The sequence below is a fragment of the Pelodiscus sinensis genome, chromosome 2 (genome assembly GCF_049634645.1).
Source record: "Pelodiscus sinensis isolate JC-2024 chromosome 2, ASM4963464v1, whole genome shotgun sequence".
Lineage (NCBI taxonomy): Eukaryota > Metazoa > Chordata > Testudines > Trionychidae > Pelodiscus > Pelodiscus sinensis.
The window spans coordinates 198,223,601-198,249,550 of NC_134712.1; the positions used below are offsets into that span (position 1 = coordinate 198,223,601).

The 25,950-nt window shown below is 41.7% G+C and overlaps 1 protein-coding gene across 5 annotated transcripts in view; it reads left to right on the top strand.

Annotated features, from left to right (window-relative positions):
- Positions 1-25,652, top strand: part of OSBPL3 (oxysterol binding protein like 3) — a 127,272-nt gene extending 101,620 nt beyond the window's left edge. For all 5 annotated transcript variants that reach the window (XM_006138372.4, XM_014581221.3, XM_006138373.4 and 2 more), the window contains 10 exons: positions 137-230; positions 3,055-3,305; positions 6,187-6,324; positions 8,760-8,823; positions 12,443-12,521; positions 14,809-14,953; positions 18,388-18,532; positions 19,656-19,782; positions 22,043-22,165; positions 23,932-25,652. In XM_006138372.4, coding sequence (XP_006138434.2) covers positions 137-230; positions 3,055-3,305; positions 6,187-6,324; positions 8,760-8,823; positions 12,443-12,521; positions 14,809-14,953; positions 18,388-18,532; positions 19,656-19,782; positions 22,043-22,165; positions 23,932-24,028 — 1,263 coding nt within the window. In that variant the 3' untranslated portion in view covers positions 24,029-25,652. The remainder of the gene's footprint in view (positions 1-136; positions 231-3,054; positions 3,306-6,186; positions 6,325-8,759; positions 8,824-12,442; positions 12,522-14,808; positions 14,954-18,387; positions 18,533-19,655; positions 19,783-22,042; positions 22,166-23,931) is intronic.
- Positions 25,653-25,950: the final 298 nt, after the last annotated feature.

Here is a 25,950-nt window from a genome sequence, read left to right on the forward strand (position 1 = left end):
CGTGGAAACTATAAAAATCTCTTTAAATGACAGATCTTTGTTCCACTAATTTCACAAATGATTATAACAGTTGTCAGGAGTAGCATATTGCTAACTTATTTATATATAAAATGTTTGCTGTTTCCTTCCTCCCCAGATATCAGATGATGATTCATATGCCAGTGATATAAGTGATAACATCTCTGAGGATAACCTAAGTAACGATATTGAGAATGAAAGGCAAACTTTGGGTAAGACTGGTGTGTTTTGTATTGTATTCTGAGAAGAGTTTTTTTTATATTTACCAGAAATCACTCTGGTATCACAGATTTCATTGGCTAGCTTTTGGTTTCCTTTTAAGAGTTGAACTCTTGGATGTAAGTACCTAATTAAAGCTAGCCTTCGTGTCAAGTCTATATTAGCATGGTTAGACTATACATTTGCTGTTTATCTCCGATTATGTATGTCCTGATGTCCACTGATATGTCTATATTGCATTTAAAAGGCCAAAGCACATCACTGGTAATTTCTGTGGAGCTACAACATACTTAGACCAGCTGAAGACGTGGCCCAAACTATTTAGTTCAGTTCATTGGTCCTTTCTATGCAATCAGCATGACAGCATCCCATTTCGAAGAGCTGTTTTGAACCAAAATACATATTTAGCACTTTTGTTTTCTTTTCAAAGGATATCTCCTCCCTGCTGGGGTCTCGGGAAATAGCTTCCCTTTGGGCTGAGTCTCTTATTTTGGATGTTAATTGTCTTCCTCCCCCATGCAAAGCATCTGAGTCAGTCCTCCTTCTGAAAGGGAAGTCACACTAGTGTGTCAATTGTTTCCTTACCCCAGGTGGGCTCTCAAGTTCAGGATGCTTACAGTCTTTTATGCAAACTAGCATTATGACAGATTGTATGTAGGCAGGAAAATAATGTGAAATAAATTATAACACAGAATAGGTGAATTATTTGTCATAGCTACCCCACAAGAATGAGTTCAAACCCTTAGTCCTTCATTCTTGGGTAATCAGTGGCTGGGAGAACTGCAGAGGCACAATGCTCTGTGCAGTGCTGTGACTTTGTGTGCATTGGCAGTTTTCTGGAAATTTCCCACTGGTGTCCTTAGAACAGGGCTGGCAAAGTTGGCAGCAGTAGTGTAGGCCCGCCAGGCATATTCTAGAGTGTCACTTTGATGTGCTGTAAGCAGAGTTTGACAATGTAATGTAGCTGGCCACTGTGTTCTTAACCTCCATCTCACCATTGCAGGCATGAGTGGAGTTTAATTGATATCAGTACAACTCTGTGAGACTACTTAAAAATGGACAGACTCTTATCTTCATGGGCAGTGCTTCTCTGGCTATTTTGGGCAAAGTATAGCCAGATTATGGAGGTAGTTGTATCTGTTCCTCTTTGAGCTGGACAAGGCCTTGAAAAACTCAGGTGAAGAAGTCAGCCTTAAAAAGGAGAAAATGATGTCAAGGCAGCATCCAAATGTCCCAGGATCAGAGCTGGGTGTTGTAGAAATGCATACACACTGTTCAGGGTGATTGGAAATAAAATGGGGTGATGGCAGGAGGGCTGTGAGGAGAATATATCCGATGGCTTGGTTATATCCTCCTCCTGCTTGGTTAAGCCAAATAGTCTACTCTGGTCAGTTGTTTTGTGCTATGGTCATGGGTGATAAATACTGAAGGCAGGGGAAGGCTAAGCTTTCCCAAACAGCCTTGCAAGGCCCTGCCTACACTCCATCCCCAGGCTCCTTCCTGCTTCCCAGTCCTGTGCTGCAGGTGTCCCTTGCCCTGTGGCCAGGGCCCCAGGCTGTGGTGAGGGCTAATGAGAGATGTGTGGTGTGCTGGTGAGGCAACTCTTGGGGGAGTGCATTACCTGGCACACTGATAGGTGGGAAAGGGGCCACACTAGACTGGGGAAGAGAAAGGGGGTGTGCCATACAGCTCACCTGTCAGGTATTCTGGTGCTGATGGAAGGATGGCTGCTCCACCCATCCAGCACACTGGGGTAGTGGTCTTGGGTTGGGGTCAAGGAGAGGCTGGTGTCCGTGTAAAAGTGGTCTTCTGCACTTCGTTGGGAGGGGTGCAGCCTTGGACCCTAGGTTCACCCACCACTCATGGACACAGTCCCTCTGCTAAAGCTTCTCTCTGGTGTGGCTTTATTTTAAATGTACCTCAAGCCATTTACTGTAAAACTTGGAACTATTTATCATGCCCAGATTGCTCTGACACCTGAACGCAGAGCTTAGCCATTCTCTTGGATGTGTGAATTATCCTTTTGAATGTCAGGCAAGCGCATAGCTTTCCTGTTGCCTTCTCCAACACATAGGTGTGTTGTGAAGCTGAATTCCGAAATGTTTGTGTGAGGTATTTGGGTACATGGAAAAGCCTGCCAACAAATGTCTGGTGTTTGCCTACAGCAATAGATTTTTCTTGATAAAAGAAGTGCATCAAATAAGCAACTGGGAAGCCCACCCACACTGCCCCAGGGATGGAGCTGGCTCCCTTATTAGGAACATCTTAAGAGCCTATTGATATGTCTACACTGCACTAAAACCCCTGTGGCTGGCCTATGTCAAGTGACTCAGAGTCATGGGGCTTGGACTGCAGGGCTATAAAATTGTGGTATGGATGTTTGGGCTCTCAGGGACTCTGCCTTCTTCTGGGGTCCCATAGACATTTGGGCTCAGGCTGGGTTCCAGCCTATCTAAATTTATAATTTTATAGCCCTGGAGGCTGAATCTCACAAGCCCAAGTCAGCTGACACAAGCCAGCTGCAAATGTTTTATTGCAGTGTAGACATACTAGTAGGCTTTTATAGAGCATTTCAGGGGATTCTTTTCAAGAATTTATGCTTCATGTATATCAGTAAAACTTGCTTGGTTTAAAATCTTATTTTAAAAGATTAGTGTACAGCCGATTATCTTCAAACCGCAAATATTTGAGTTGCACGAGGAGTGAAGATTTGCCTGACAGATAAGGAAATAGTTGTTGCTTTAAATACATCCATCGTGTTTCCCGAAGAGATGAGACTAAACAATTAACTGTTTTCATATAATGTGCTTCTTCCAGACTGCATTGTTGAAAGTGAGATGAGAAGTCATTCCAAGAGGAGAATGTGTTTGCCGGCTCCATGTCCTAATACCAGTAACATCAGCCTGTGGAATATCCTGAGGAACAACATTGGGAAGGATCTTTCCAAAGTGGCCATGCCTGTGGAGTTAAATGAGCCACTTAATACTCTTCAGCGACTTTGTGAAGAACTGGAATACAGTGAACTTCTGGATAAAGCAGCACATACCCCAAATTCATTTGAAAGGATGGTAAAAAAAAAAAAAAAAAAAAAAGCAACATTAGATGTAATCAGAACCTAACATGATGACTCTTCTTAAGCCAAAGAGTCAAAGTAAAACTTTTCTTTGCTTGTGCTTCCAGCTCAGAGGGGCAGGCTTTTAAAAGAAAACTCAACTAGCTCTTACGGTCTGTTTGACATCATTTCCATGGCAGTAACAGAGTAGCCATTTGTCAGATTCTCCCCCAAGTTTAGTCAAGAGAAACTTAGTTCAGTTCTGTGTTGCCTGTCTTGTGTCTCCAGGTTTAAAGAGTGGTTGGCCAAGCAGAAAATCAGGCTGGGGGGCATAATCCTTACTGCCTGCTCCTCTCCCTCCCCTCTCCCCTCTCCACCCCCACGTGCACATCTGAGGGGGACACGTGCTAGGGCTTCCTATACAATGTTAACTACAATAGTATTAACAGAACGAGAGGCCTTCTTTTTATCAGACTTTTTATTTAAAGCTTTTCGGGTCCCCTTAAAATATGAGATCTCAAACTGGGTAAAATGTGAATTTAGTTAAAACACAAATGCCCTTTGAAATGACCATTTTTTAAGAGCTATTTCTCCTTTAATAGCTAAGAAGGGACTTGATGTTTTTCGTTTCCTGAGCTAACCACCTAACTCAGCACTGCTATGCTGGCTATGGGGTACTTGTGCTATTAAAGACAGAACTCTGAATTCAGAACTTGGCAGATAAGGGAGGGAGAAATGAATTTCAATCCTGTCTCGTTTCTAATTGTAATCTATTAATGTTGAAGTCTAAATATATTTTGATTTGGTGTAAAATCCCTTATTAGCATTAATGTTTTGGAATGAATGCTCTGCCGTTTCCCTTGGAGCGAATAAACACTTCAGTTCAACAATGAAGTGGTGTTCTCTTGAGAGAACAATCCTGAACAAAAACTTAATTCATCTTCAGGATCCTTCCTCATGTCTGCTAACTCTGCTAGAGGTATACTTGTTTCTGGGTCAAAGGAAGTAATGCCTTAATGTCCATGAAGCAAAATTTGCTTCAACAACCCCAGACTAACACGGCTACGTTTCTATCACTATTCTTAATGTCCATGCTTTTCTCTTCTCTTTGCTTGAGGAAAAAGTGTATTAGCAAAGGAAATAAACGCTTTTTAGGAGGAAATAAAGGCAAAACAGGTGTGTTGTCCTCACATTTCAGAGAAATTACATATGGGAAGAGAAATAGGGCGTGTTCTAGAGTGAGAATCCCCAAAGCAATGTTATTGCTAACTGTACTGAAATCCCATTACCTTGTAGTCCACTTCTGAGCATTTCATTTATGAATTGAGGTATGGAGGCTGGAGAGGAAGCACATCTAAAGCACAGTGTAGGGCTTTCCCAAGGAAAGGGGGGGAAAAAGGAGGGCGGGGCCATCCTTACTCAATGCAGAATATGCAGCTGCATAGGGCACCCAAAAATTTGGGACCCCAGTGGGTCTTAATGTCTGTCTCCACCCACCTCTTACTATTTTTATTTTGTGGCTCTGGAGAGGCTCTAGTTAATTTAAAACTGAAAGAGCCTACCAGACCTATTAGCAGAACAGCAAACCTGTGAAAGAGCCATTCAACTGGTATTTGCAAACCCCAGGTATGTACTGTCAGTTTCTCAGCTTACTGTGTTAGTCCACAGGACTTGAGCTTAAAATTTGCTTTAAAAATATTTCATTAGGGAGTTGCTGACTATTTTTGTTAAGAGATGTGATTTTATAATAGAGCGCGAGAGAGAGAGAGCGTGCATTGGGCATGGGTCACCAGTTTAATACTACTGCATAGGGCCCCAGAATCCTAAGGATGGCTCAGGGGAAGGAAGGGAGTGAAGGAAACGAGAGCTGAATCAACATTCATAGAATAACCTCCAAGCTTTCCTTCCCAAAATTGTTAAATTCTGCAGAAGTGCTCGTAACTCTCTCTGGAGATTAATATCTCTCCATTTACCGTAAAGGAAATTGGCAAGATAAAGATTAACAGACAATAGCCAGTTTGCACTGCCATTTGTCTAAATCTATGCTACCACTTGTGTTTGCAAAATTAATAGGGTATGTGATATTCACACACCAAAGCAAGTAGCATAAGTGGTGGTATGCACAAAAGAAGTGCATGCTGTCAATATAGCTGCCACTGCTCATGGGGATGGTTTAATTTTATTGACTGGAGAGCTCTCTCTCATTGTCATAGAGCAGCTATACAAGTTTTGCTACTGTCAGCTTTCTAGTGTAGACATAGCCTTAGTGACCCCCACAGAAAACTAACCAGACTAAACTGTTGCCTCATAGAGGTATGAGCCCCTTTCCCAAGTTTTAGGCATGGGGGGGGGGGGGTAGGGTTTCATAAATCTAGGCCCCACAATTGTACTTTCTACATGTGTTGAGATGCTTTTTAATACACAACTTATATATATATAAAATACAAAAATAAACATCTCTGACCAACAGAATTTTTGCTGAGAAAAGAGCGATCTTTGTATCTCATGTTCTGGGACCAGTAGGGTTACAACACTGCAAAATAACAGCTCTGGTATTCTTTGGTCCAGCATCTGTCAGACTCTCTCCATTTTGGGTGTGTGCTTCTGATTTTGTGTTTTCCTGCATAGATGTAAAAGAAGAATTTGAAATACATTTTTAATCTCATATGGTTTGGGATCCTTCCTACTTAATAAAAGCCTTGAAATGACTTGTCATACCTCAGTGCTGGTGCTTAAAGGTTGACTTTTGTAGCCATACACTATATTTTTTCTGCTGTTTGAAAATGTGGGCATTTGGAATTTGTATGGTGCCTCTGTCTTACAATGTAATGGATGAAAAAGAATGATATATAATAAATTGTTAGTGACCGGTTGAACAAAATTCTGTTTATCCTTAGGTCTATGTAGCTGCTTTTGCAGTATCTGCATATGCATCCAGTTATTACAGGGCTGGAAGTAAACCGTTCAATCCGGTGCTTGGAGAAACATATGAATGTGTCCGTGAGGATAAGGGCTTCCAATTCTTTTCAGAACAGGTACTGTATAATGTGCCTTGAACTGTACTACTAGTCACTTCATAGATTGGTTAATTCTGTATGCGTGCTGCTTTCCACAGCGTGTGGGAATTAGTCATATATAGCATCTTTGGAAAACACTACAGTATTATAAATATAGAGATCACTTCATTTTTATCTGCTAAAATGAAGCTACCTCTAGAGTGAAACATGATGATAGCCATTATAAGATGGTTAACATTACACACCAATTCATGGCCAGGAAACAAAGAATAACAGCTTATCTACTTGAAATTAAAAAAAGCTTCCCTAGGTAGAATCTAACTGCCCATATGTGGCCTGAACTAGGGCAAATATTCATATTCCTATGAAAAGTTGTATGTCCTCTTTAACAGTCAGTAATAGTCCATACCTTGTTTTGCATAAGCTATTTTCAATGTAGTGTCTCCTCATACTGCAATGAATCACCCATCCAAGTAGCAATACTATTTTCTGTACTACCCTGGTTTTGCCTTTGTTTCTCTTCAGGTGCGAACTGGGCCCGACTCTGTCCTTACCCTGTAAGATCAGGGATCCCCACCTCACGTAGCTGCAGAGAGCTAGGCAAAGAGTCTTGATTCTGCAAATAATTTATAGGTGGGAAGATAACTAAATATAGGAGATTCAATACCAGGTTGAAATTTGGTGCTGCCAAAAGTAGGTGGAGTTATACAAGGACTAGATTAAATTACACTTCAGTGAATACCTTAACAACCAAAAGGGGGGGTATCAGGTTAAAATCTGCTTCAGCTTATTATAAAAAGGCACAGGAAAACCTGCATATTGTTGAAACTCTAAGTTAAAGTCCATTAAGAAAGAAGTTTAAGAAAAAAAACCTGGAACCTGAAATAGTCTTAAGCAGGTGACCCAAAAAAGGGCTACGTAACCTTAACCTAGCCCCAGGAAATAAGTCACCGGCATTACTAAGATGGAAATATGGGACTCGGTAGGACAAGTATCAGATTCAAAATTCCATTAGTGTGCCTGATGCTCCACTGTTACTTCAGTTTTATGGTGAGGAAAACAATTGATCCGTGATAGTTGCATTGGCATCAAACCAAACTAGCCTAATGAAGCAGAGAGTCAGGCCTACTGTTGCAATGTCACAATTTGAAAAAAAACAATCAATACAGTAGTCTGGTAGCACTTTAAAGACTAACAAAACATGTAGATGGTATCCTGAGCTTTCGTAAAGAAGTGGACTGTGCCCACAAAAGCTCATGATACCGTCTATGTGCTTTGTTAGTCTGTACAGGATAAACTTTAAAAGAACAACAAATAGTCTGGTAGCACTTTGAAGACTAACTCGGCTACCCCCTGAAGCTACAATAATTTCAGTTACAGTGGTTCCCAAACTTTTCGTCATCACGCCCGCCCCCTTTTTTGACTTTTGAGAAACTCACACTCCTCCCATCCCCCAAATAGCAGTAAAACTTGTTGAGCCAAAAAAAAACTGACTGGGGCCAAAAAACAAAAATAGCAGCCCCCCAGTTTGGGAACCCGTGATGTAAAAGAATTTGCTCTTCTATAATGTGTAAAGTGCATAAAGTTGCCAGCCCTTCAGGATTGTCCTGGAGACTCCCAGAATAGAAGATTGGCATGTGATGAAAGCTCCAGGAATACAGCCACCCCAAATTGGCAACTCTGATAAATCAAGTAATAGAAACTTAACTGCCCATTCTAACCTGCTAGGAAACTAAGAACCATTGTGGAAGCTTGTATTTAAATGTGATAGCTGATGCTTCTGTTCTGTGTGGCTGCTTTTTTCATTCTCTGCAATGTTAAATTTATTTTTTTATAACCCTGTCTTTGTTGTTTGTGGGTTATGTTACTTCAGGTCTACGTTACTTCAAACTTAGTACTGAGGAAATGCATGGTTGAGGTTTTATGCTAGGAAGAGCAAAAGCAGAAGAACGTATACTCTAACAGCTCTTGTTAGAAGATAAGGTGTTATGATCTGATTTATTTCCCAGAAGTGCTGGTGGCACCAGTTTATTTGAAGTTAATGATTTTTGTGTTTCCACCCCTTTGAAAATAAGGCCAACATTGCCTTTACTCTTACACCAGAAGTAAACTTGATCCTTCATTTCTACACATTTGTTTGTGCTTATTAATACATTCATGGGTCCTAAACCACGTGTAATTACCACATTACTGACATTTTGCATCATATGCAGTTAACAATTCACCCAACCCACAAATATCAGATCTTTTCTTTTTATTCCTTGCTTGAGATCCCTCTTCCTACAACCTTTTTCAATTTCTAGAGCCTATAAGTTAATTTTACTAGCTCTCCTCAAGGACAAAATTGACAGGAAATGAGGCATTTAAACTGTAAAATTCATACATAGAGAAAATTAAGTAGATTCAAATGAACTTGTAAATGTTAATGTGGTTTTTTCCCCTCTTCCAACTAGGTCAGTCATCACCCACCAATATCTGCATGTAATGCTGAATCTGTGAATTTTGCTTTTTGGCAAGGTAACTCTTTAATAACATTTACTAATGTCCTTTTCGTAGTCGCTTCATTTTATGTCTAACATTAAAACCATCCACAAGATTAGGAAAGGCAGTTTCCCCAGTTGTTAAACAATATTAGAACTGCTCCAGGCAATGTCAGCCTGTAGACTCTGGCGTGCCTTTCATAGCATTTGTAATCAGGGAGGCTTTCAGTAATCATTCCTGAACATTAATGGATGATATTTTACCAGCATCAATTCCTGCACTTCCGAAGCAAGCAGCAAATCCTGTTCTGTGGCTTAATAAAGTATTGGGAAAGATTACATCTCAAGTATTAAAAAAAAAAAATGGATTGGAACTAGAAAAGTAAGGGCTAGACCCCAAGCTGATTTGCAGGATTTATCACATTTTATTTCCCCATTTTCCTCCGAAGACATTTGGACAAGACAATGGAGAAACATATATACCATTTAAAAAAAAAAAAAAAAAAAACTTGAAACAATGGGGGGGAGAAGGAAGTCCAATAAAGCATGGCAGGAGAGGTTTGGCACTTCTGCTCCTGCCTTGAGATTCCCAGTTTAAAAAAAAAAAAAAATACAAAGACCCCACCTGCCTCACAACTATGGCAAAGTCATGGGACATAATTAGATGCGACCTTATGCTGTCCTTGTAAGAGAGTGTCTATACAGCACCCTTACCTCGAAATAAGTTACACATTTTACGCTATGCCAATTGTGTAGCTTATTTCAATCCTATTTTGAAATAAAGTGCTATTCCGAAATATCCCTCATGCAATGTCGGAATAATGGGCCCATTTTAATATGTATATAAAATTGCATGTAGAACTCTAAATGTAAAGAAGTTTAATCCTAAAGCAGCCAGTGTGTGAGAAGTTCTTTGTATGTTGTGAATGTTTCCTAATCCTCCACCCACCTTAGCTAAAAAGAGTGAACTTGGGTCTACTTCAGGGTTTGCTGAGCATGGCAAGGCTGGGGGTGGAGTTACAGGATCAACCTTGTATTTCATGCTTTCTAAGTAGAACAGGCTCCTTTTCTCTTGAGAGTGTGGCTCTGGGATTTGGTTAATCATGCATTTAGAGCAGTGGTCACCAACCAGAAGATCAGGAGCCTCTGATAGCTTCCCAGCCAAACCTGTCAGGATCACCTATCAAGTACCAGCACTTCAGCTGCGCTTCCCTGCACTGCCCTGCTGCTCCTGCTCAGAGCTGCCCCTGGGAGCCGCCTCTTTGTTGTGCAGTGTGGAGCAGACAGATGCAAGGGGGCACTGATGTCACTCTGTCCCCCTCTCTGTACCTCAGCTTCAGAGTGAGGAGGGCAGTGCCTTGGCAAAGGAGTAGAACAGGGGCATTTGTGTTTGAGAGAGATCCTGGACTGACTTAAATCCAATATGTGATCTTATGCTTAAAAAGGCTGGAGACAACTGATTTAGAGGAACTGGAGGCTGAGTGACTATTTTTGTGGGAGTCTTCTGAAGAATGTTAGTCTTCCTGCTCTTCCATCCTCATCCAATCCTGCCTTGCCTTCTCTATTGTAACTCTGTTCTCTAGACCAATGGTTCCCAACTGTTGTTTTTTTAATATCGTGGACAGGCAAGCCCATTCACAAACTGTAGGTGAACAGGTAACCTTGTATTTGCATATGCATATTCATTATGCAAATAACAAATATGCAAATAAAATGTTACTGGTCTGCCAAAAGCCCCGGCCCCCGGAGCTACTGCAAACAGCTGGCTTGAGCTCCGGGAGTCACCATGTGGCAAGCAGCTACTGCATCTGTAGCTCTGGGAGCTGGCAAACACTCTGGTCCCCTGAGTGCCCCCTCCCCAGTGCCAGCCTTACCCCCTAGCATACCCCACTCTTCCACTACCCCCAGCGCCAGCCACTGATCTTAGTCCTCTGCTCCCAAACCACCAGTGCCAGTCCCCCATCCTAAACGCTTCAGTGCCAGCCCCCTACCCATCAGACCCACAGTGCCTTCTGTTTCCAGAGCCTCACTACACCTAGCCCCCCAACCTCTCCAGTGCCAGCCCCAGTTCCCAATATTAGCCCCATCCAAAGAGCCCCCCCCCCCCGTGCCAGTTCCCCACTTCGGAGAGCTCCCCAGTGTCAGCCCCCTTCCCTTTGAGCTCCCCAGTACTAGCCCCACCTTCAGAGCCCCCCAGTATTAGCATCACCCCCCAGAGCCTCCATTGCCAGCCTCTTGCCTCTGAGCCCCCCAGCACTAGCCCCACCCTTGGAACCCACAGTGATAGCCCCACCTCCTTCATCTAGCCCTGCGCTGCCTCCCAGCCACCGAGTGCTGCTCCCTGGATCCCAGCTGCTGTAAAGCTGCCATGCTGGCTCTGCATGGCCCTCCTGCTGTGCAGCGAATTGCTCTATGTCCAGGAGGAGATCGTGTCCGGCACTGGTTGCCTGAGAGGCAGGGCAGGACACGCTTCTCCCAACAGCTGCAGCAGGAGGGGAGGTGCTTGGCAGCGTACCCCAGCTCTGGCCTCCAGAGCCGCTGCGGCCCGGCAGCTAGTGGTTCGTGGCCCAGACCGGGTGGTTGGGAACCACTGTTCTAGACTGGCTCTGACTTGTTCATTCATGAGATCTTTAAATCTTCGTGAATCAGGAGAGTGGGTTCTGACAGTGCTGTTTGTTCTGGGAACCAGTTTTTTTCCTCCATTATGAAGCTGAAACTTTTGGTTGCCTATTACATTATCACATGTAAAGGAGACTTGATATCTGCTCGTCTTTGGCTGAATCTGGAGCTCTCTCTCCTTCTAAAGCTCCTGCTATAGCAGTTTCTGCCTTGACTACCCTGGGCCGAACTTCAAGTGAACTCCTCATTTGTTGCAAAGATTATCCCAACTTTCTGGATTCCTGTGCTACATGTTTCTTGGACGGTTTCCAATATGTTGGCCAAAAGGCAGTAGCTAGATTGACAGAGTTATTCTCCTATCAGCCTAGCACTGCTACACACTGAAGTTTGACTCTGCTACTCAGATGCAGAATTTTTTTTTCATACCACTGAGACAGTTATGCTAAACTAATTTTCTAGAGTAGCTTAGCACAAGCAGAGCTTTAGGAAAAGGAGACATTTTCCATTTTTAAATAAACAAATTGTATATGTAAGGCACCATATCTTTGTGTGGTTCACAGGTCGGTTTCCTTGAAATATGAGCTTTGCTTTAGACATGACTGTGTTCTAATAAAATGTGCGAAGGAAATATCTACTAATTTGAATTATTCAACTTCCATTCATTTGAACAAAATCTGATAAAGAATATCTTTCTTCTATTTGGGTTTTGACTTTCTGGTTGAAATATTAGACCTGCATCCCTTGGAAAAATGAAACCGTATGGGGCTCTGCAGGTCAATAGCTAAAACTTTACTTAGGATCTCAAATATACTACATCTTCCTCCCCCACCCTCTCGCTTTATAGACAGATAAACATTTTTTCCTGCTGTGTGACAGAATGACAGATGGTTAGAAAACATAGCGAGCCGGGGGGAAGAGAGGGCCAGAGAGCAGGGGATTGGCGAGCGTAGCCCTCTAGTACTTTTTAAAAATAATTCTGTTCAGAAATTGTTTTATAGACCTGTTTACTGTTAAATGTGCCTGGTTTTCTTTTTCAGATGTGAGATGGAAAAACAAATTCTGGGGGAAGTCCATGGAAATCGTTCCAATTGGTACAACACATGTAACTCTGCCAGCGTAAGTGCTGCCTCAACACATGGCTATTCAGATGAAGCAGGGCTGCATTTACAAGATAGGATCACAACTGTAGTACAGGGGTATATCTGAGCTCTTGTAGGCAACATGTGGGTTGCATGTGACTCATCGGGGTTCCATGCGTGGCCCATGAGCCATTTTGTTTATTGGTGCCCATGTGCAGGGTTGTCACATTCCGCTGGTTTCCATCCACATGTTTGTTTTCCTACTGCTATTACTAATGTGACACACATTTAAAGTAAAGGCAGGTGAGATAAGGTACATACCGATTGCACACAACATGGACTGAGAGAGCTGGTGCTCCGTCTGCATCCAATCAAAGCACTGCTATGGTTTAATTGGCACAGCCTGCTAATTGTAGGTACGTAAGCACAGTTAGCAAAACTACCCTATCACAGGACATTCTCTTGGTTACGACAATCTTGCAGCCCACTGAAATGGGGGCCACTCATGTAGCTCACTCGCTAACCTTCGCTTTTGGTTTAGAGTCTACCTTTAGCAGCTCTTCTGTCAATACACTATTAGAATTGTTTTACGCATACTTAGTGAGGAAAATGTATGCTTTTGTTAAGGGACGGCTATAGGCTTAGTACTGTAGTAGATGGCAGTCAGGGTCTCTTCTCTCCCCCCTCCCCTTTTGGTTTCATTAACTGCTCTTAATAGCAAGAGAATATCTTGGGTCAGGGACTCTTTATAGTCTCTCTTCTATAACACAATAGTCCTGGGTCTTCCTGGGCAACAGAGCATCTTTCTCTTCTCCACCCCTCCCCTCCTCCTTCCCTTCTATTTATTTCTCCTTGCATTTTTGAGGGAACTATGGAGGATACTTGGTGTACCATTCCACAGAGGGAAAATAGGTTATGTAAATTGGACTTTTTGCCTCTCAGTGGAATCATGGGTATGGCAATGGTGGTGTTTCTGAACATATGTGGAGAATAAGGGATGATATATTATGGTCTGTTGTCCATAGTGGAAAATCTGAATTTGGGGAGAGGTCTGGAGATGGAAGGTAAGAGACAAGCTGTAAGTGGGTTTGGGCTGATGAATTGGAAGATGATTGATGGGAGAAGGGGCTGGCCCTGTGCTGTTTGCAGGTCAGAGGTGTTCATTGTAGTGTTTGGGTGTTGGAAGGTTTCTAATGGCTAAAGATAGGCAGAATAAAGGTTGACTTTTTTGAAGTTTACAATGTGATATTTTAAATATCCATATGTATTGAAGAGGCCATAATGAACAGATATTTGGAAACGTATCGACCTTCTTTTAATGATTCATTTTCAGACATTAAGTGCTCAGCATTATTTTTTAAAACTAAGATGTTTCTTGGCAGATAGACGTTAGTGTTGTATAATTACCTTGTTGTTTGTTTTGTTCTTTTCTTTCCTTTCACTCTTGCTCTAATATGCAACTGCCTTTCCAAAAACTAGTTAAGTCTGTCTTTTTATGCTCTTGCCTACAGCACAAGCTCACTTGAGCTTTGAGGGCTTGACTAAAAGTCCACTGAAGTCAATGGACTCCCCTGGACTTCAGAAAGCTTTCAGTCAGGCCTTAGGGCTGTGTCTAGACTGGCAAGCTTTTCCGCAAAACACTGACTTCCTACTGTCTGAAATCAGTGCTTCTTGCGGAAATACTATGCTGCTCCCATTCGGGCAAAAGTCCTTTTGTGCAAAGCTTTTGCGCAAAAGGGCCAGTATAGACAGCTCAGATTTGTTTTGTGCAAAAAAGCCCCGATCGTGAAAATGGCAATCGGGGCTTTTTTGCGGAAAAGCACGTCTAGATTGGCACGGATGCTTTTCTGCAAAAAGTGCTTTTGCGGAAAAGTGTCTGTGCCAATCTAGACGCTCTTTTCCGCAAATGCTTTTAACGGAAAATCATGCCAGTCTAGACGTAGCCTAGTTGTTTGTGAGCAACTGTGAAGAATGGACACTAAACTAAATGGGCATTTTAGTGCTCCTTCCCCTAATCAAGCGTTATGTGCAATACAAAAACTGTTTTTAACTTTGCCACAATTTAAGCTAGTGTATGTTGACCTAAAAACACTAACTTAATTCAATGCTATGATTTATACTAGACATGCAAAGGTTTTCAGGGAAATGGAGTTTCTTGCTACGTTGTTGTGCTTGCCAGGAAGGGGGAGGAGAAAGGGAGAGAAGACTAATTTGGAATGACTTATTTTGCATTTTCAATAAGAAAATTCCCCCCATTAGTCATTGTTATGAGTTCATTGGTTATTTTAGGGATGGCATCATTAACCTCTTTTTATTATTTCAAGTTTCAGAGACCATTTTGAGTGGAATAAGGTGACTTCTTGCATCCATAATATCTTAAGTGGGCAAAGATGGATTGAACACTATGGAGAGATCATTATCAAAAACCGGAATGATGACACTTGTCTCTGCAAACTGACATTCATAAAGGTGTGACTTCTCTTCCTGCTGCATTGTGGATGATACTTTTTCTAAGGAGTGCCTCTGTAAGGAGGATGCTCTATAGGAGAGTCAGGTCCAGGAAAGTACTCTTGTTTCTTGGGCGTCTTATGGATTACATTTGCCCTTTGATCTAATTGTAATTGCCATAGGTGCTTTGGAGGAGGAGGAGGAGGAGGAGGATGATGATTTTGTCCACCAGGAGCAAAATACAACTATAAAAGAATTGCATTTCATTAGGGAGGGCTGTGCAGAAAATAAAAGCAGCTGTTTTGTATGAGGAGATGCCTGATATATGAAAAGAAACCCCCAAGGGTAGGGAATGGGATGCCAGTAGTGCAGTGGTTCTCAAACTTTTTGACCGCAGCCCGCCCGGCTCAATGTGAAACTTTCCACGGACCACTAGCCAACCCCATGATGACACAATGTCTCCACTAATCTCTAAATACCTTAAATACTAAATTATTTTTAGTATTTAGTTAGGCTACTGGAGCATAGAAATGTGAATATGCGGCTATAACATAAAAGGGTGTACAAACCAGTAAGAAAAGAAATATTAATCAAAATCATTAAAGAGATTAAGTGCTTTAACTTTATCATGTTAGTTTACCAAACTTTGTCTTAAAGTAAAAGATTTGTCAAAAAAAAAGTTTCAACATTCTTTATGGCAGGGATGAGGGACCTTTTTTGGGTCAGTGGCCCCAGACCCACAGAAAAATCATTTGGGGGTGGGGCACAAGTTAGAAATTAAAAAATAACAAAAAAAAACTCCAACCCTCTCTGATATGGCCTCCAACTGAGACATCTCACTCCTGCCCCGCTGGGGGTAGGGGGAGTACGGAAGTTCAGCATTTCCCACAGACCAGATTAAGTCTTCTGGGGTCCCAGGGCTAGTAGATTTTGTGTCCTGTACCACCACCCCCTCCGTAGGCTCTAGATGGGGCCAAAACTGAGAGGTTCAGTGTGTGAGAGCTGATGGAGGTGCAGGGTCAGGTGAGGTGCTGGAGGGGGTGAAGGTGAAAGGTCTGGATGGGAGGCTGGGTACAGGAACAGGCTGAAGGTGGGGGTCTGGGTAGGGGAGAGGGTTCAGGAGTGGGGAGGGGGTGTAGTGTCTCAGTGGGAGGGTTGAGATCAGGGTCTCGGTGGTAGAGCAATGGGAGTGCATGGTCTGGGAGCATACGGGGTGCATCTTGGCTCTGCACATCCTGCTGCTCCCTCACACGATCTGTTGTTGCTTCCATTAGCCATGATTCTAGCCAACGGGAGCAGCGGGGAAATCTTCCAGGTGAGCAGTTTCCTGCACTGCCGTTCCCCTGGCCCGACGGAGGTGGAACAGCAGTGCATGGAGCCACTTCCTCCCGCCGCAAGCCAGATCTGGCATGTGAGGTTCTGGGTTCCCCCAGCCCCACAGCAGGAAGCTGGCTCTGACATTCCAACCACGTAGGGGAAGGGGGCACAGGGCTAGAGCACCAACATGGGCTCCCCACTGCAGGGGAGGCCGAGCTTCAAGCCTGCAGCCCACTGCAAGTCTATTTCGGACCACTAGTGGTCCTCAGACCAAACTTTGAGAACCACTGCAGTAGTGGGTACTTTTTCTGACTAAAGGCAGGCACTGTGTCCACTAGTGGTGGTTCCCCACATGCCTCTCCCTAAACAACTGTGAGGCAGTCTGTTCCATTTCCTCAAGTTAACTTCTACCAGCCTCTGTAGCACTGCCACTCACAGTACAAATGCCTAACAAGACTCCTGGTGAGCAACCAGTACTCTGCTCCTGCCATTTGTGTATACTATGTAGCTTAGCTGAGTAGTTGTGTAAAGTTTGTGCTTCAATAAGGCATCAAGTGTTCCTGGCCATCCAATTTAAAGCTATATTAGCAGTGAATTAAAATGGTTTCTTGGAAGCACATGGCAACTCGAAACCCACTGAGACATCTAGGCTACGTCTACACTGGCCCCTTTTCCGGAAGGGGCATGTAAATTTCACTAGTCGTCGTAGGGAAATCCGCGGGGGATTTAAATATCCCCCGCGGCATTTAAATAAAAATGTCCGCCGCTTTTTTCCGGCTTTTAAAAAAGCCGGAAAAGAGCGTCTACACTGGCCCCGATCCTCCGGAAAAAGTGCCCTTTTCCGGAGGGTCTTATTCTTACTTCAAAGTAGGAATAAGACCCTCCGGAAAAGGGCACTTTTTCCGGAGGATCGGGGCCAGTGTAGACGCTCTTTTCCGGCTTTTTTAAAAGCCGGAAAAAAGCGGCGGACATTTTTATTTAAATGCCCCGGGGGATATTTAAATCCCCCGGGGATTTCCCTACGACGACTAGTGAAATTTACATGCCCCTTCCGGAAAAGGGGCCAGTGTAGACGTAGCCCTATTGTCTAGGCTGGCTTCTACCTGAGTGAGGTGCTTGCATATCAGGATAGTTGCCTAAATCCTAGTTCCCCTTATCAAAGTTTCTTGGAGTAAATGTGTGTTTCATCGTTTTATATACACATGGGAAGTACTGCTGCATACACCATGCATCTGCAGCAGAGGAAAATAAACTACTGTTAACATCCTTTGACATTTCTTTTGTTGTTTTTGTTCCCATGAGTATTATGCCACTTTCTAGATAACACTGCTTTTATTTTTAATTGAAAAATTACAAAGACATAGTATTTGGAGCTGAGGTCTTAAAGTTTGAGATGTATTGCAAATACTAAGAATTCTACATTGTTAGCTGGCTAAAATTGGGACTGCTTATCTGAGCATTACTCTCCCAAATTTGCAGATGCAAAGGAGTTTAGATAAATAGACACCTCTTTGGTTTTGCCTTAGATGTTGCAAAAATCAGAGTCCAGTCTCTGCTTTATTCTTCTCTGCTTAACTTTGCCCTTTCAGATTTTTTTAATAGTTTCATTTTTAAAAACATGTCAAGGTGTTTTGTCAGACAACTTGTTAAAATTAGTGAGAGTTGCTTTGTCTGTAACACTGTGTGTAGTATAAATCAGTGTTTCTCAGCCAGTGGTATGAATACCCTTAGCAGTACTCAAGAGACGTCTGGGAGGGGACGGCGGGGGGTACATCAACACAACTGAAATTTGAAGAAAACTGAATTTTTGTTTTAAGTTTTACAGTGTTTTATTATTTTTGTACTTATACCCAAAAATTTCATTGCCTGCCTACGATTAAGTGGTGCAATGGTAGAAGAAAAATTCTGAAATGTAGGTACTGGGGTTACCTTTTTTTTAAAGGGTACTTTATTAAAAAAAAAAAGGTTGAGAAACACTAGTGTAAATGAATGAATGTTTGTCCCAGATGTTACATATAGCTATTCTAAAAAAAAAAAAAAAAACTCCATGAGTACAATAGCATAACATATCTAAATGGCAAAATAGTTCATCCCTTCTGTCTTTGCAGCATTATTGTTTCTGTTTATTTTAACTATAGGCAAAATATTGGAATCCCAATATGCATGAGATTGAAGGCAGTGTCATGGACAGAAATGGGAAAGTAGTACATCGGCTTTTTGGGAAATGGCATGAAAGTATATATTATGGGACCACATCCTCACCAACCTGCATATGGCGAGCAAGTTAGTAAACAGTATAATCAACATTTGTGCAGAATGTAAATTTGCTTGAATGGATTTAACACCTGTGTTCATCCCTCATCACACATTAGGCCTAGACCGCTGCTTGTTGTTGAAAACAAATTTGCTGTTCTGCTTTTAGTATAAAACTGAGGAATCCTTCGCATCTTAGGGCACGTCTACACTGGGGAGTTATTTCAAAATAACTCCCCATATTTTGAAATAAGGCGAGCATCCACACTACCAAGCCTGTTTTGAAATAATGGGCTTGTTTTGAAAAAACTCCTGTTTGTGAAGAGGAATAACCTTATTTTGAAATAGTTAATTCAGGAGTTTTTATTTCGAAATAACTTCTTATTTTGAAAAAATCTGGTAGTGCAGACATAGCCTTAGAGACTAACAGATTTATTAGGGCATAAGCTTTCACTGGTAAAACCCATTTCATCAGATGAATTAGTTACAGAAGCAGGAGTATAGAAGGAAGAGGTTGCTTGTGTTATGAAGCTAATCAAGTCAAGGTGGAAATGGGACATCCATACCATTTTGTCTGGAGATGTGAATATTCAGAAAGGGGAAATTGCCTTTGTAATGAGTTAGCCAGTTGAGATCCTTATTTTAATGTGTAAAACTTAAAACTGAAAGGATAACTTGTATAACTAAATTTTTCAAATATTTACTTTTGGTGAAGAAATTGCTCATGGTTTTTTTTGTTTAACTTTCTGCCCTGTGTTTTCCCCTTACTTTGGGATCTCAATTCCACATTTGGGCAAGTGTTTTATTTCTTTTTTTAAAAAAAAGAAATATTAATTTTCTGAAGATGTTTAATCAATACTTGTTCTTACAAATTAAGGATGAGTCCATAAAGAATCAGATTGCAGAAATGAACAAATATGAACTCCTACAAAGCTTGATGGTTTGCACCTATCTCTCATAAAATTAGTATCAAGCTATGAAGCCTGCTCTTCTGCAATATTGCAATGTATCAATTTTTGTTTTATTTTGACTAAGATTTCAGGAAGCTATTTGCGGTGGGTTGGGGTGAGCTATAAAGCCTTTGCATGTTTAAAATAGCAGGACTTCATAAAAAAAAGCCTAATTTTCCTTATTTTTGTGTGTTTCTTTTTAGATCCCATGCCTAAAGATTATGAGAAGTATTATGGATTTACACAGTTTGCATTAGAGTTAAATGAACTGGACCCACAGACAAGGCCATTCCTACCACCTACTGACACACGATTTAGACCAGACCAAAGGTAAAATGTTTTGCATATATATTTTCATACAGTATTCTTCACTCTTTATATAGTCACATTTTATTCCACACTTGGTCTGTTTACTATAGACTTTTTTGTTTACATTTTCCCATTTTTGCTAGGACCAGTACTGCTCCACTTACGCTAGCAATGGTTAAGAGCACTAATGTAGATCAGAAGTAAGCTTCTTAACCCCTTGTTCAGAGCAGCTATGGACCAGGATTTTCCAGTGTGATTTTTTTTTGGGTGTCTTCATTTGAGGGGTCTAACTTTTGCAATCTTTGAAAGAATCTTGGTGGTTGGGGTTTTTTTCCAGTGGACGAGCGCTTGGTATTCTCTGACAGCTAGGAACCTCTAAGAGGTTGCTATTTGTACCCCCAAAATTGAGACCCTGTCCTCAGGCCTGCCAAATGGGGTCGGTGGAGAACGGGGCAACTGCTCTAAGGCTGACCATTCTAAAATCCCGGCCGGGGCTCCTGTCCACACCTACTGCAGTAATGGCAGCAGCTGGAGCCCTGGGCCCTTTAAATCACCACCATAGCCCCACATGGTGGACTTTGGGCAGTGCTGAACGGCTGGGTGGTGGAGGCTAGCCTCTAGGCCTGCCCCTTCTGCTTGAGGTCCTGCCCCTTCCAAGGCACGGAGCCAGTCTCCCCCACATACCTTGCCATGGGAGTCCTGCAATTCTGACAGCCCCCCGATGGCCCTAAAATTTTAAAAATCTTAGCTATAGTGTTTAAAATGACAACAGCCATCAGTGCCTGAGTTGCCATGATAACTACAACTGGCAGGTGTGCAAAAATAGGAAACTTTAAAGAGAGAACGAACCTCCTGAGATCCTTGCCATCCTTATATTTGCAGGATTCTATGAACGTTCTGGAGGGCCTCATCTGCTGTAGGTTATCTAGTTCACTGGTTCTCTACCAGGGTTATACGTATTCCTGGAGGGTACGCAGAGGTCTCTCGGGCACACAAATCCATCTAGATATTTGCCTAGTCTTACAAAAGGCTACATAAGAAGCACTAGTGAAGTTGGTACAAACCAAAATTTCATCCGGAGGGTGACTTGTTTATGCTGCTCTATATGCTATACACTGAAATGTAAGTACACTTTTACTCCTCACTGGATTATAATAATGAGGAGTAACGTTAGTTCAGACCAAGGGGTTTGGTTCAAACTAATGCGTCCTGCGTGCACTTTCACTTTCGAAACAGCTGGCATTCGGAGTAATGTGCCGGCGAGATCATGCTAATGAAGCATGGGATATTTAAATCCCCGCTTCATTGACTATTTCGAATGCCTGCATTTGCATCTCTAGTTCGAACTAGGGTGCAAGTGTAGACATACCCTTAGATATGATGCTCCTGGTAATATGTCCAAAATGACATTTGCCTTTTCACAACAGCATCATATTGCTCAATATGAGAGAGAGACAAGATAGATGAGGTAATCTTATTGAACTAACTTCTGTTGGTGGAAGGGACAAATCTGAGCTTCACTGGATATCTTCCCTTAACTTGAAGGAAAACTAAGTGCCTGAGCTAACTAGAACAGGTTGGAACAGATTATTAAGCATAAAGGATTCTCACCTTCTGTGAAAAACCTCTTAAAATGAAGTAGGCAATTGAGGGTTAGTAGTCAGGACTGCTATACATTTGTTGTAAGAAACAATAAAAACCGTTTCACTCAGTCTGTGATGTTCAAAGTCTAGCAGTTAGTAATGTAGCACCCCGGCTTGTTTTTTGAAGGTGCTCTCTAGGTTTTCTTTGAGGATGAGGACTGATAAAACAGATACAGAGTGATCACTTTGTGAAAAGTTTTCATCCTGAGTGATATGAAGTGTTGTCTTTTATTGTGTTTGAGTGAAAACTCAATCAAGAATGTAATGATTGTCTGGTTACGACCACATAATAGTGGGCTGTTGGATGAACTAGAGGAGGTACACCACATGTATTGATCATCATAGCATTGGGGATATGTCTGCAGGCATTGCATCTATTGCACTGGAAGGATGGGCTATTACTTTGAGTTGGTGTGTCCTCGCCTGTGGGGAGTTGGCTTCTGATAATGAGCTTGGTGAGATCAGGTGGGGGGTTTGAAGGACACAAAACAGGGTTCGGGAAAGATTTCTTTCAGTATGTGGTCTCTATCAAGTATGGATTGTAAATGTTTACCACCATTCCGAAGCTTTGAGTCAATGGGAGGGCGTGTCAAAAGCAAAAAACAGAAGCACCAATAATCTTACAACTTGTACTGTAGGTTTCTAGAGGAAGGGAATATTGAAGGAGCTGAAATGCAGAAGCAGAGAATTGAACAGTTGCAGAGAGAACGGCGAAAGGTTTTAGAAGAAAACAACCTGGAGCATCATCCTAGATTTTTCAGGTACTATGTAATACAGGGCAGATATTGTATATTTATTGAAGCTTTTGTGTTACAGCATTGGCTTTGTACCACCATAGAGTAGGGACTAAGTATTTATTTCCATTAGTCAACTTTTAGAATCTTTTTTTTTCTTTTTTTTTTTAACCTGGCCATACAAACTTTTAGACCATGTTCCATAGTGAACACATGGTCTAAAAGTATATGAAACTTGTGCTTTGTTTTAAATAGGGTAAAAATCTCTAGCAAGATCATTACCCAAATCTTAGATCAGATACGAATTATACTGATTTATCATTGATTCCTTGGATTTTCTGTCTTCTAAAATGGGTAAACCTGTCTTTTAAAAAAAGAATTTTAGAATAAGTGACCAGTCATAAATACTCTTTAATAAAGTTACATTGTAATCTCACCAGTTCAGGACCAGTCTGTATGTACAGTGTCTAATGCCATGGGCCCTAATCCTTAATTGAGGCCTTGAAGCACTACCACAGTAAAGATAAGGGCTACAAACTATTCTTGTAAGGAAGTTAAAGAATGCTTCACATTCATATCCTGGATCATTTAGGAAGACTATTCTTACAAGAGTTTCCAGGAAGTTGGCTGTGGATCATAAGATGAGGCAGAAGCCTAGAGCTTGATTTTTAAAAGTGCTGAGTACTTATCTTCCCGTAATGCAAACTATGGATGCATCAGCCCTATCAAAACCAGGCAATTCAAGATCTAAAGGGGGCAAGGCTGGATTTTTGTGACACCCCCACCCGGTAATCGTTATCAGTCCCTTCAGAGTGTGGGCCTGGTGTGGCAGTGCTATAGTACACCTGAGTACTGAGTCTGAGGCATTTTTCACTTTGATCTCACACCTCTGCAAGAGTATATGTATTGCTGTATACCATTTCCGCTGCCCCTGGTTTTTCCTCATTGAGCTGTGAACCCATATAGGTTTATCAGTGTCCACAGTGAGCAGAAAGTTCATAATGATCAGGGGAAACTCCCCATAGGCTTACCTCCTTCCTTATCCAGTTATTCTATAGCCATGTCTCCTGGGCCACCCAATTTTACCAGTGTGGCCTGGATTCAGCTCTGAGTTCCGCAGTCAGCAGCTACTTGATCAATTCTAACGCATCCCTACCCCAAGTATCCAGTTTCAGTGGAGATCTGGATCCATATTATAAGACTGTCCCACACAATGAGAAAAAGTTGAGGGGCTTCAGGTTTTTGTTGTTCCTTTGTCCCACTCTGTCTGAGGGGAAATCACCAATGCAATATTGCTGCTGCATTGTCCACCTAGTTCAACCAATTCCTTCTTTGGGGGCAGCGAACCGAGGCCACTACCACCCTAATCCAATCTGGGGAAGACTTCTGAGGTTGAGATCTGGGCCAGAGCTGCATAGTCCCCTGTGCACGCACCAGCCCCTTCTAGCAGCCAGCTGTCTGTTCACAGTGTGGCTCACCGCTTCCCATGTCCCTCTTCCTCCCTTTCCTATTGCTAGTGGCCAAGGAAATGCTAGAAAGTGTAGTCCCTTTCCTGCTCCAGGACCGGTTCTTTAGGTAGGGAGCTGGTCAAGGAGCTACAGCTCCCAGAGTACCCTGGGCTTCCCATCATCAAACAGGGCCCTTCTGAACTTGGGTCTGGGTCCAGGGAACAATTGGCTCCAAAGGCAAATCCACCACTGTGTGGGGAGTGGAGGCAAGACCAAGAAACCAAAGGGCAGTAAAAGTACAAAAGTCTGCAGCAATGTATTCAGGAAACTATTATCTTTTGACAGGAAATCCACAGATGAATCCTGGGTGAGCAATGGAACATACATGGACCTTAGAAAAGACCCTGGTTTTTCCAAACTGGACAATCCTGTTCTATGGTGAAAGAGCAGCATAGAAGATGCTCCTCTGTATTTCTCTGATTTTGTGTGTGTGTATGTATGGATACTTCATATATTGTGTACCTTTCAGAATTGTGTTTAATTTAGAATATGACATCTATATTTTCTTCATTTGATTTCTTTACTACTTGATTGTTATCATGACTACCTGAATGTATAAAAACCCTGTTTTTATAAACTATTTAATAAAATAATCATTATAGAATGTTAATGACTGGGGAGGGGAGAAAAAAGAAGCTTTAACACTACTTTTCCAAAGGGTAATAATGCAAGTTCAGATTTACTTGATGCCTTATTGAATTACAAAGGAGAAAATATCAGTGTCTCTTGGCTGTGCTAAGAAACATGAATAGAAGCCATGGTTACTAAGAGGGCTACCACGCTGGGAATGAGTAGTTCAGCTGTCTCTTGCCTCAGACAGCTTTTAATTACTGAAACAAAGTGAGTCTGCTAGAGTCTGAGTAACTTTTTTTAAATTTTTTTTTCCTGTAGCAATTAAATAAATTCCTCTTTTTATTTATCATTATCATGAGGTAGTTGTGAGCTTGTATCCATAGTTCTACTGCCTTACTTACGATTGTATGCTACTACACATAACACTAGAAGATCAGGAATCCCCACCAAATCTTCTCACTGGAGTCTTTCCAAGTTATAACCTCCCTTCCCCCCAAAAGGGGTTGGTTAATGCTTGAGCACTGACCAGATGAGAGAATACCGTGTTCTCTTTTTCAGTAAGTAAAATCAACATGGAGCACAAAATCTTATGCTTCCATAGCTGGACTTCTTTTACTTACCTAAAAATCACAACAGGGACACTTTTTAGAAACATAGTAAATTATTGTGTTAAAGTAACAGATGTTTTTCTTAAATACTTTTTGATATATTCTACCTCTTATAATAAGCAACCTATTTAAGATCTTGTATTAAGAAAAAGACCATTTGCCTTATATTTACATGAATGGAATCTTTGATCTTCCTTTAACTGCTTGTTGTCTTCAGATCAATATTTGTCTTGCACTAAATTGGTTGTATCCTTTTCCATACTCTTTGTACATATAGGTAGCATTTTCATGCATATCAGAAGAATGTCTATCAACCTACAGCAGGAAAGAGAGATATAGAAAATTGCACATTTGAATGGAGGTGGTGGGGTGTTCCCTCTCCCATGAAAATCAAAGTAATACGGTAGCATATGTAGCAAAACAAATTATACTCTCTCAAAGCAATTTACATTCCTCCCAAATTAGAACCTAAGTCTGCACACCTTCTAGGTCTATTGCATGCAAACCCTGTGTGAGACTGATAATATTGAATGGTTCCCACTGTTTTAAACTTGCAAAAAAATTAATTATTAATAGTTGTTTTGAGACTACAAGTTAAAACACAAGCGAGTCAAAAGTTGTTGCTACGTTTAGCCAAATTCTTACTTGTGTAAGTTGCAGTTGTGGGGAGATGAAGACTTGACATCAGCAGTGTTGAAAAACTTCCAATTTACTGTGTGCCGATGCAGACTTAAAGAAAACCCTTTAAACATTGGATCTGTTTACTGCAAGTTTATTGTATCATGTATAACATTAAGTTCTATAAAAGTTCCATTTTAAAATTGCTTTGTGATGTCAATTACATTTATTTAATTTTGCTTGGTAGCACCTTTTAAAAATCCACTGATTTCTTAGGCACACCAGTTTGAAATAATTCATGTTCCGCTTGATGCAAAACTTGGGCTTTGTGACTAAACAGGAGAACGTATCCATTGGGCATGCGCCTTGTCCTCTGTAATAGCTATGAGGCATAGTGCATGGTTGAGCAAATTCTGTGGGACCTCCCCTTTGACAGGGGTAGGTCTGTTTGCTGAACAAACTGACTCTAGACTGCATAGCTTCAAAGACGCTAGGGCAACAATGT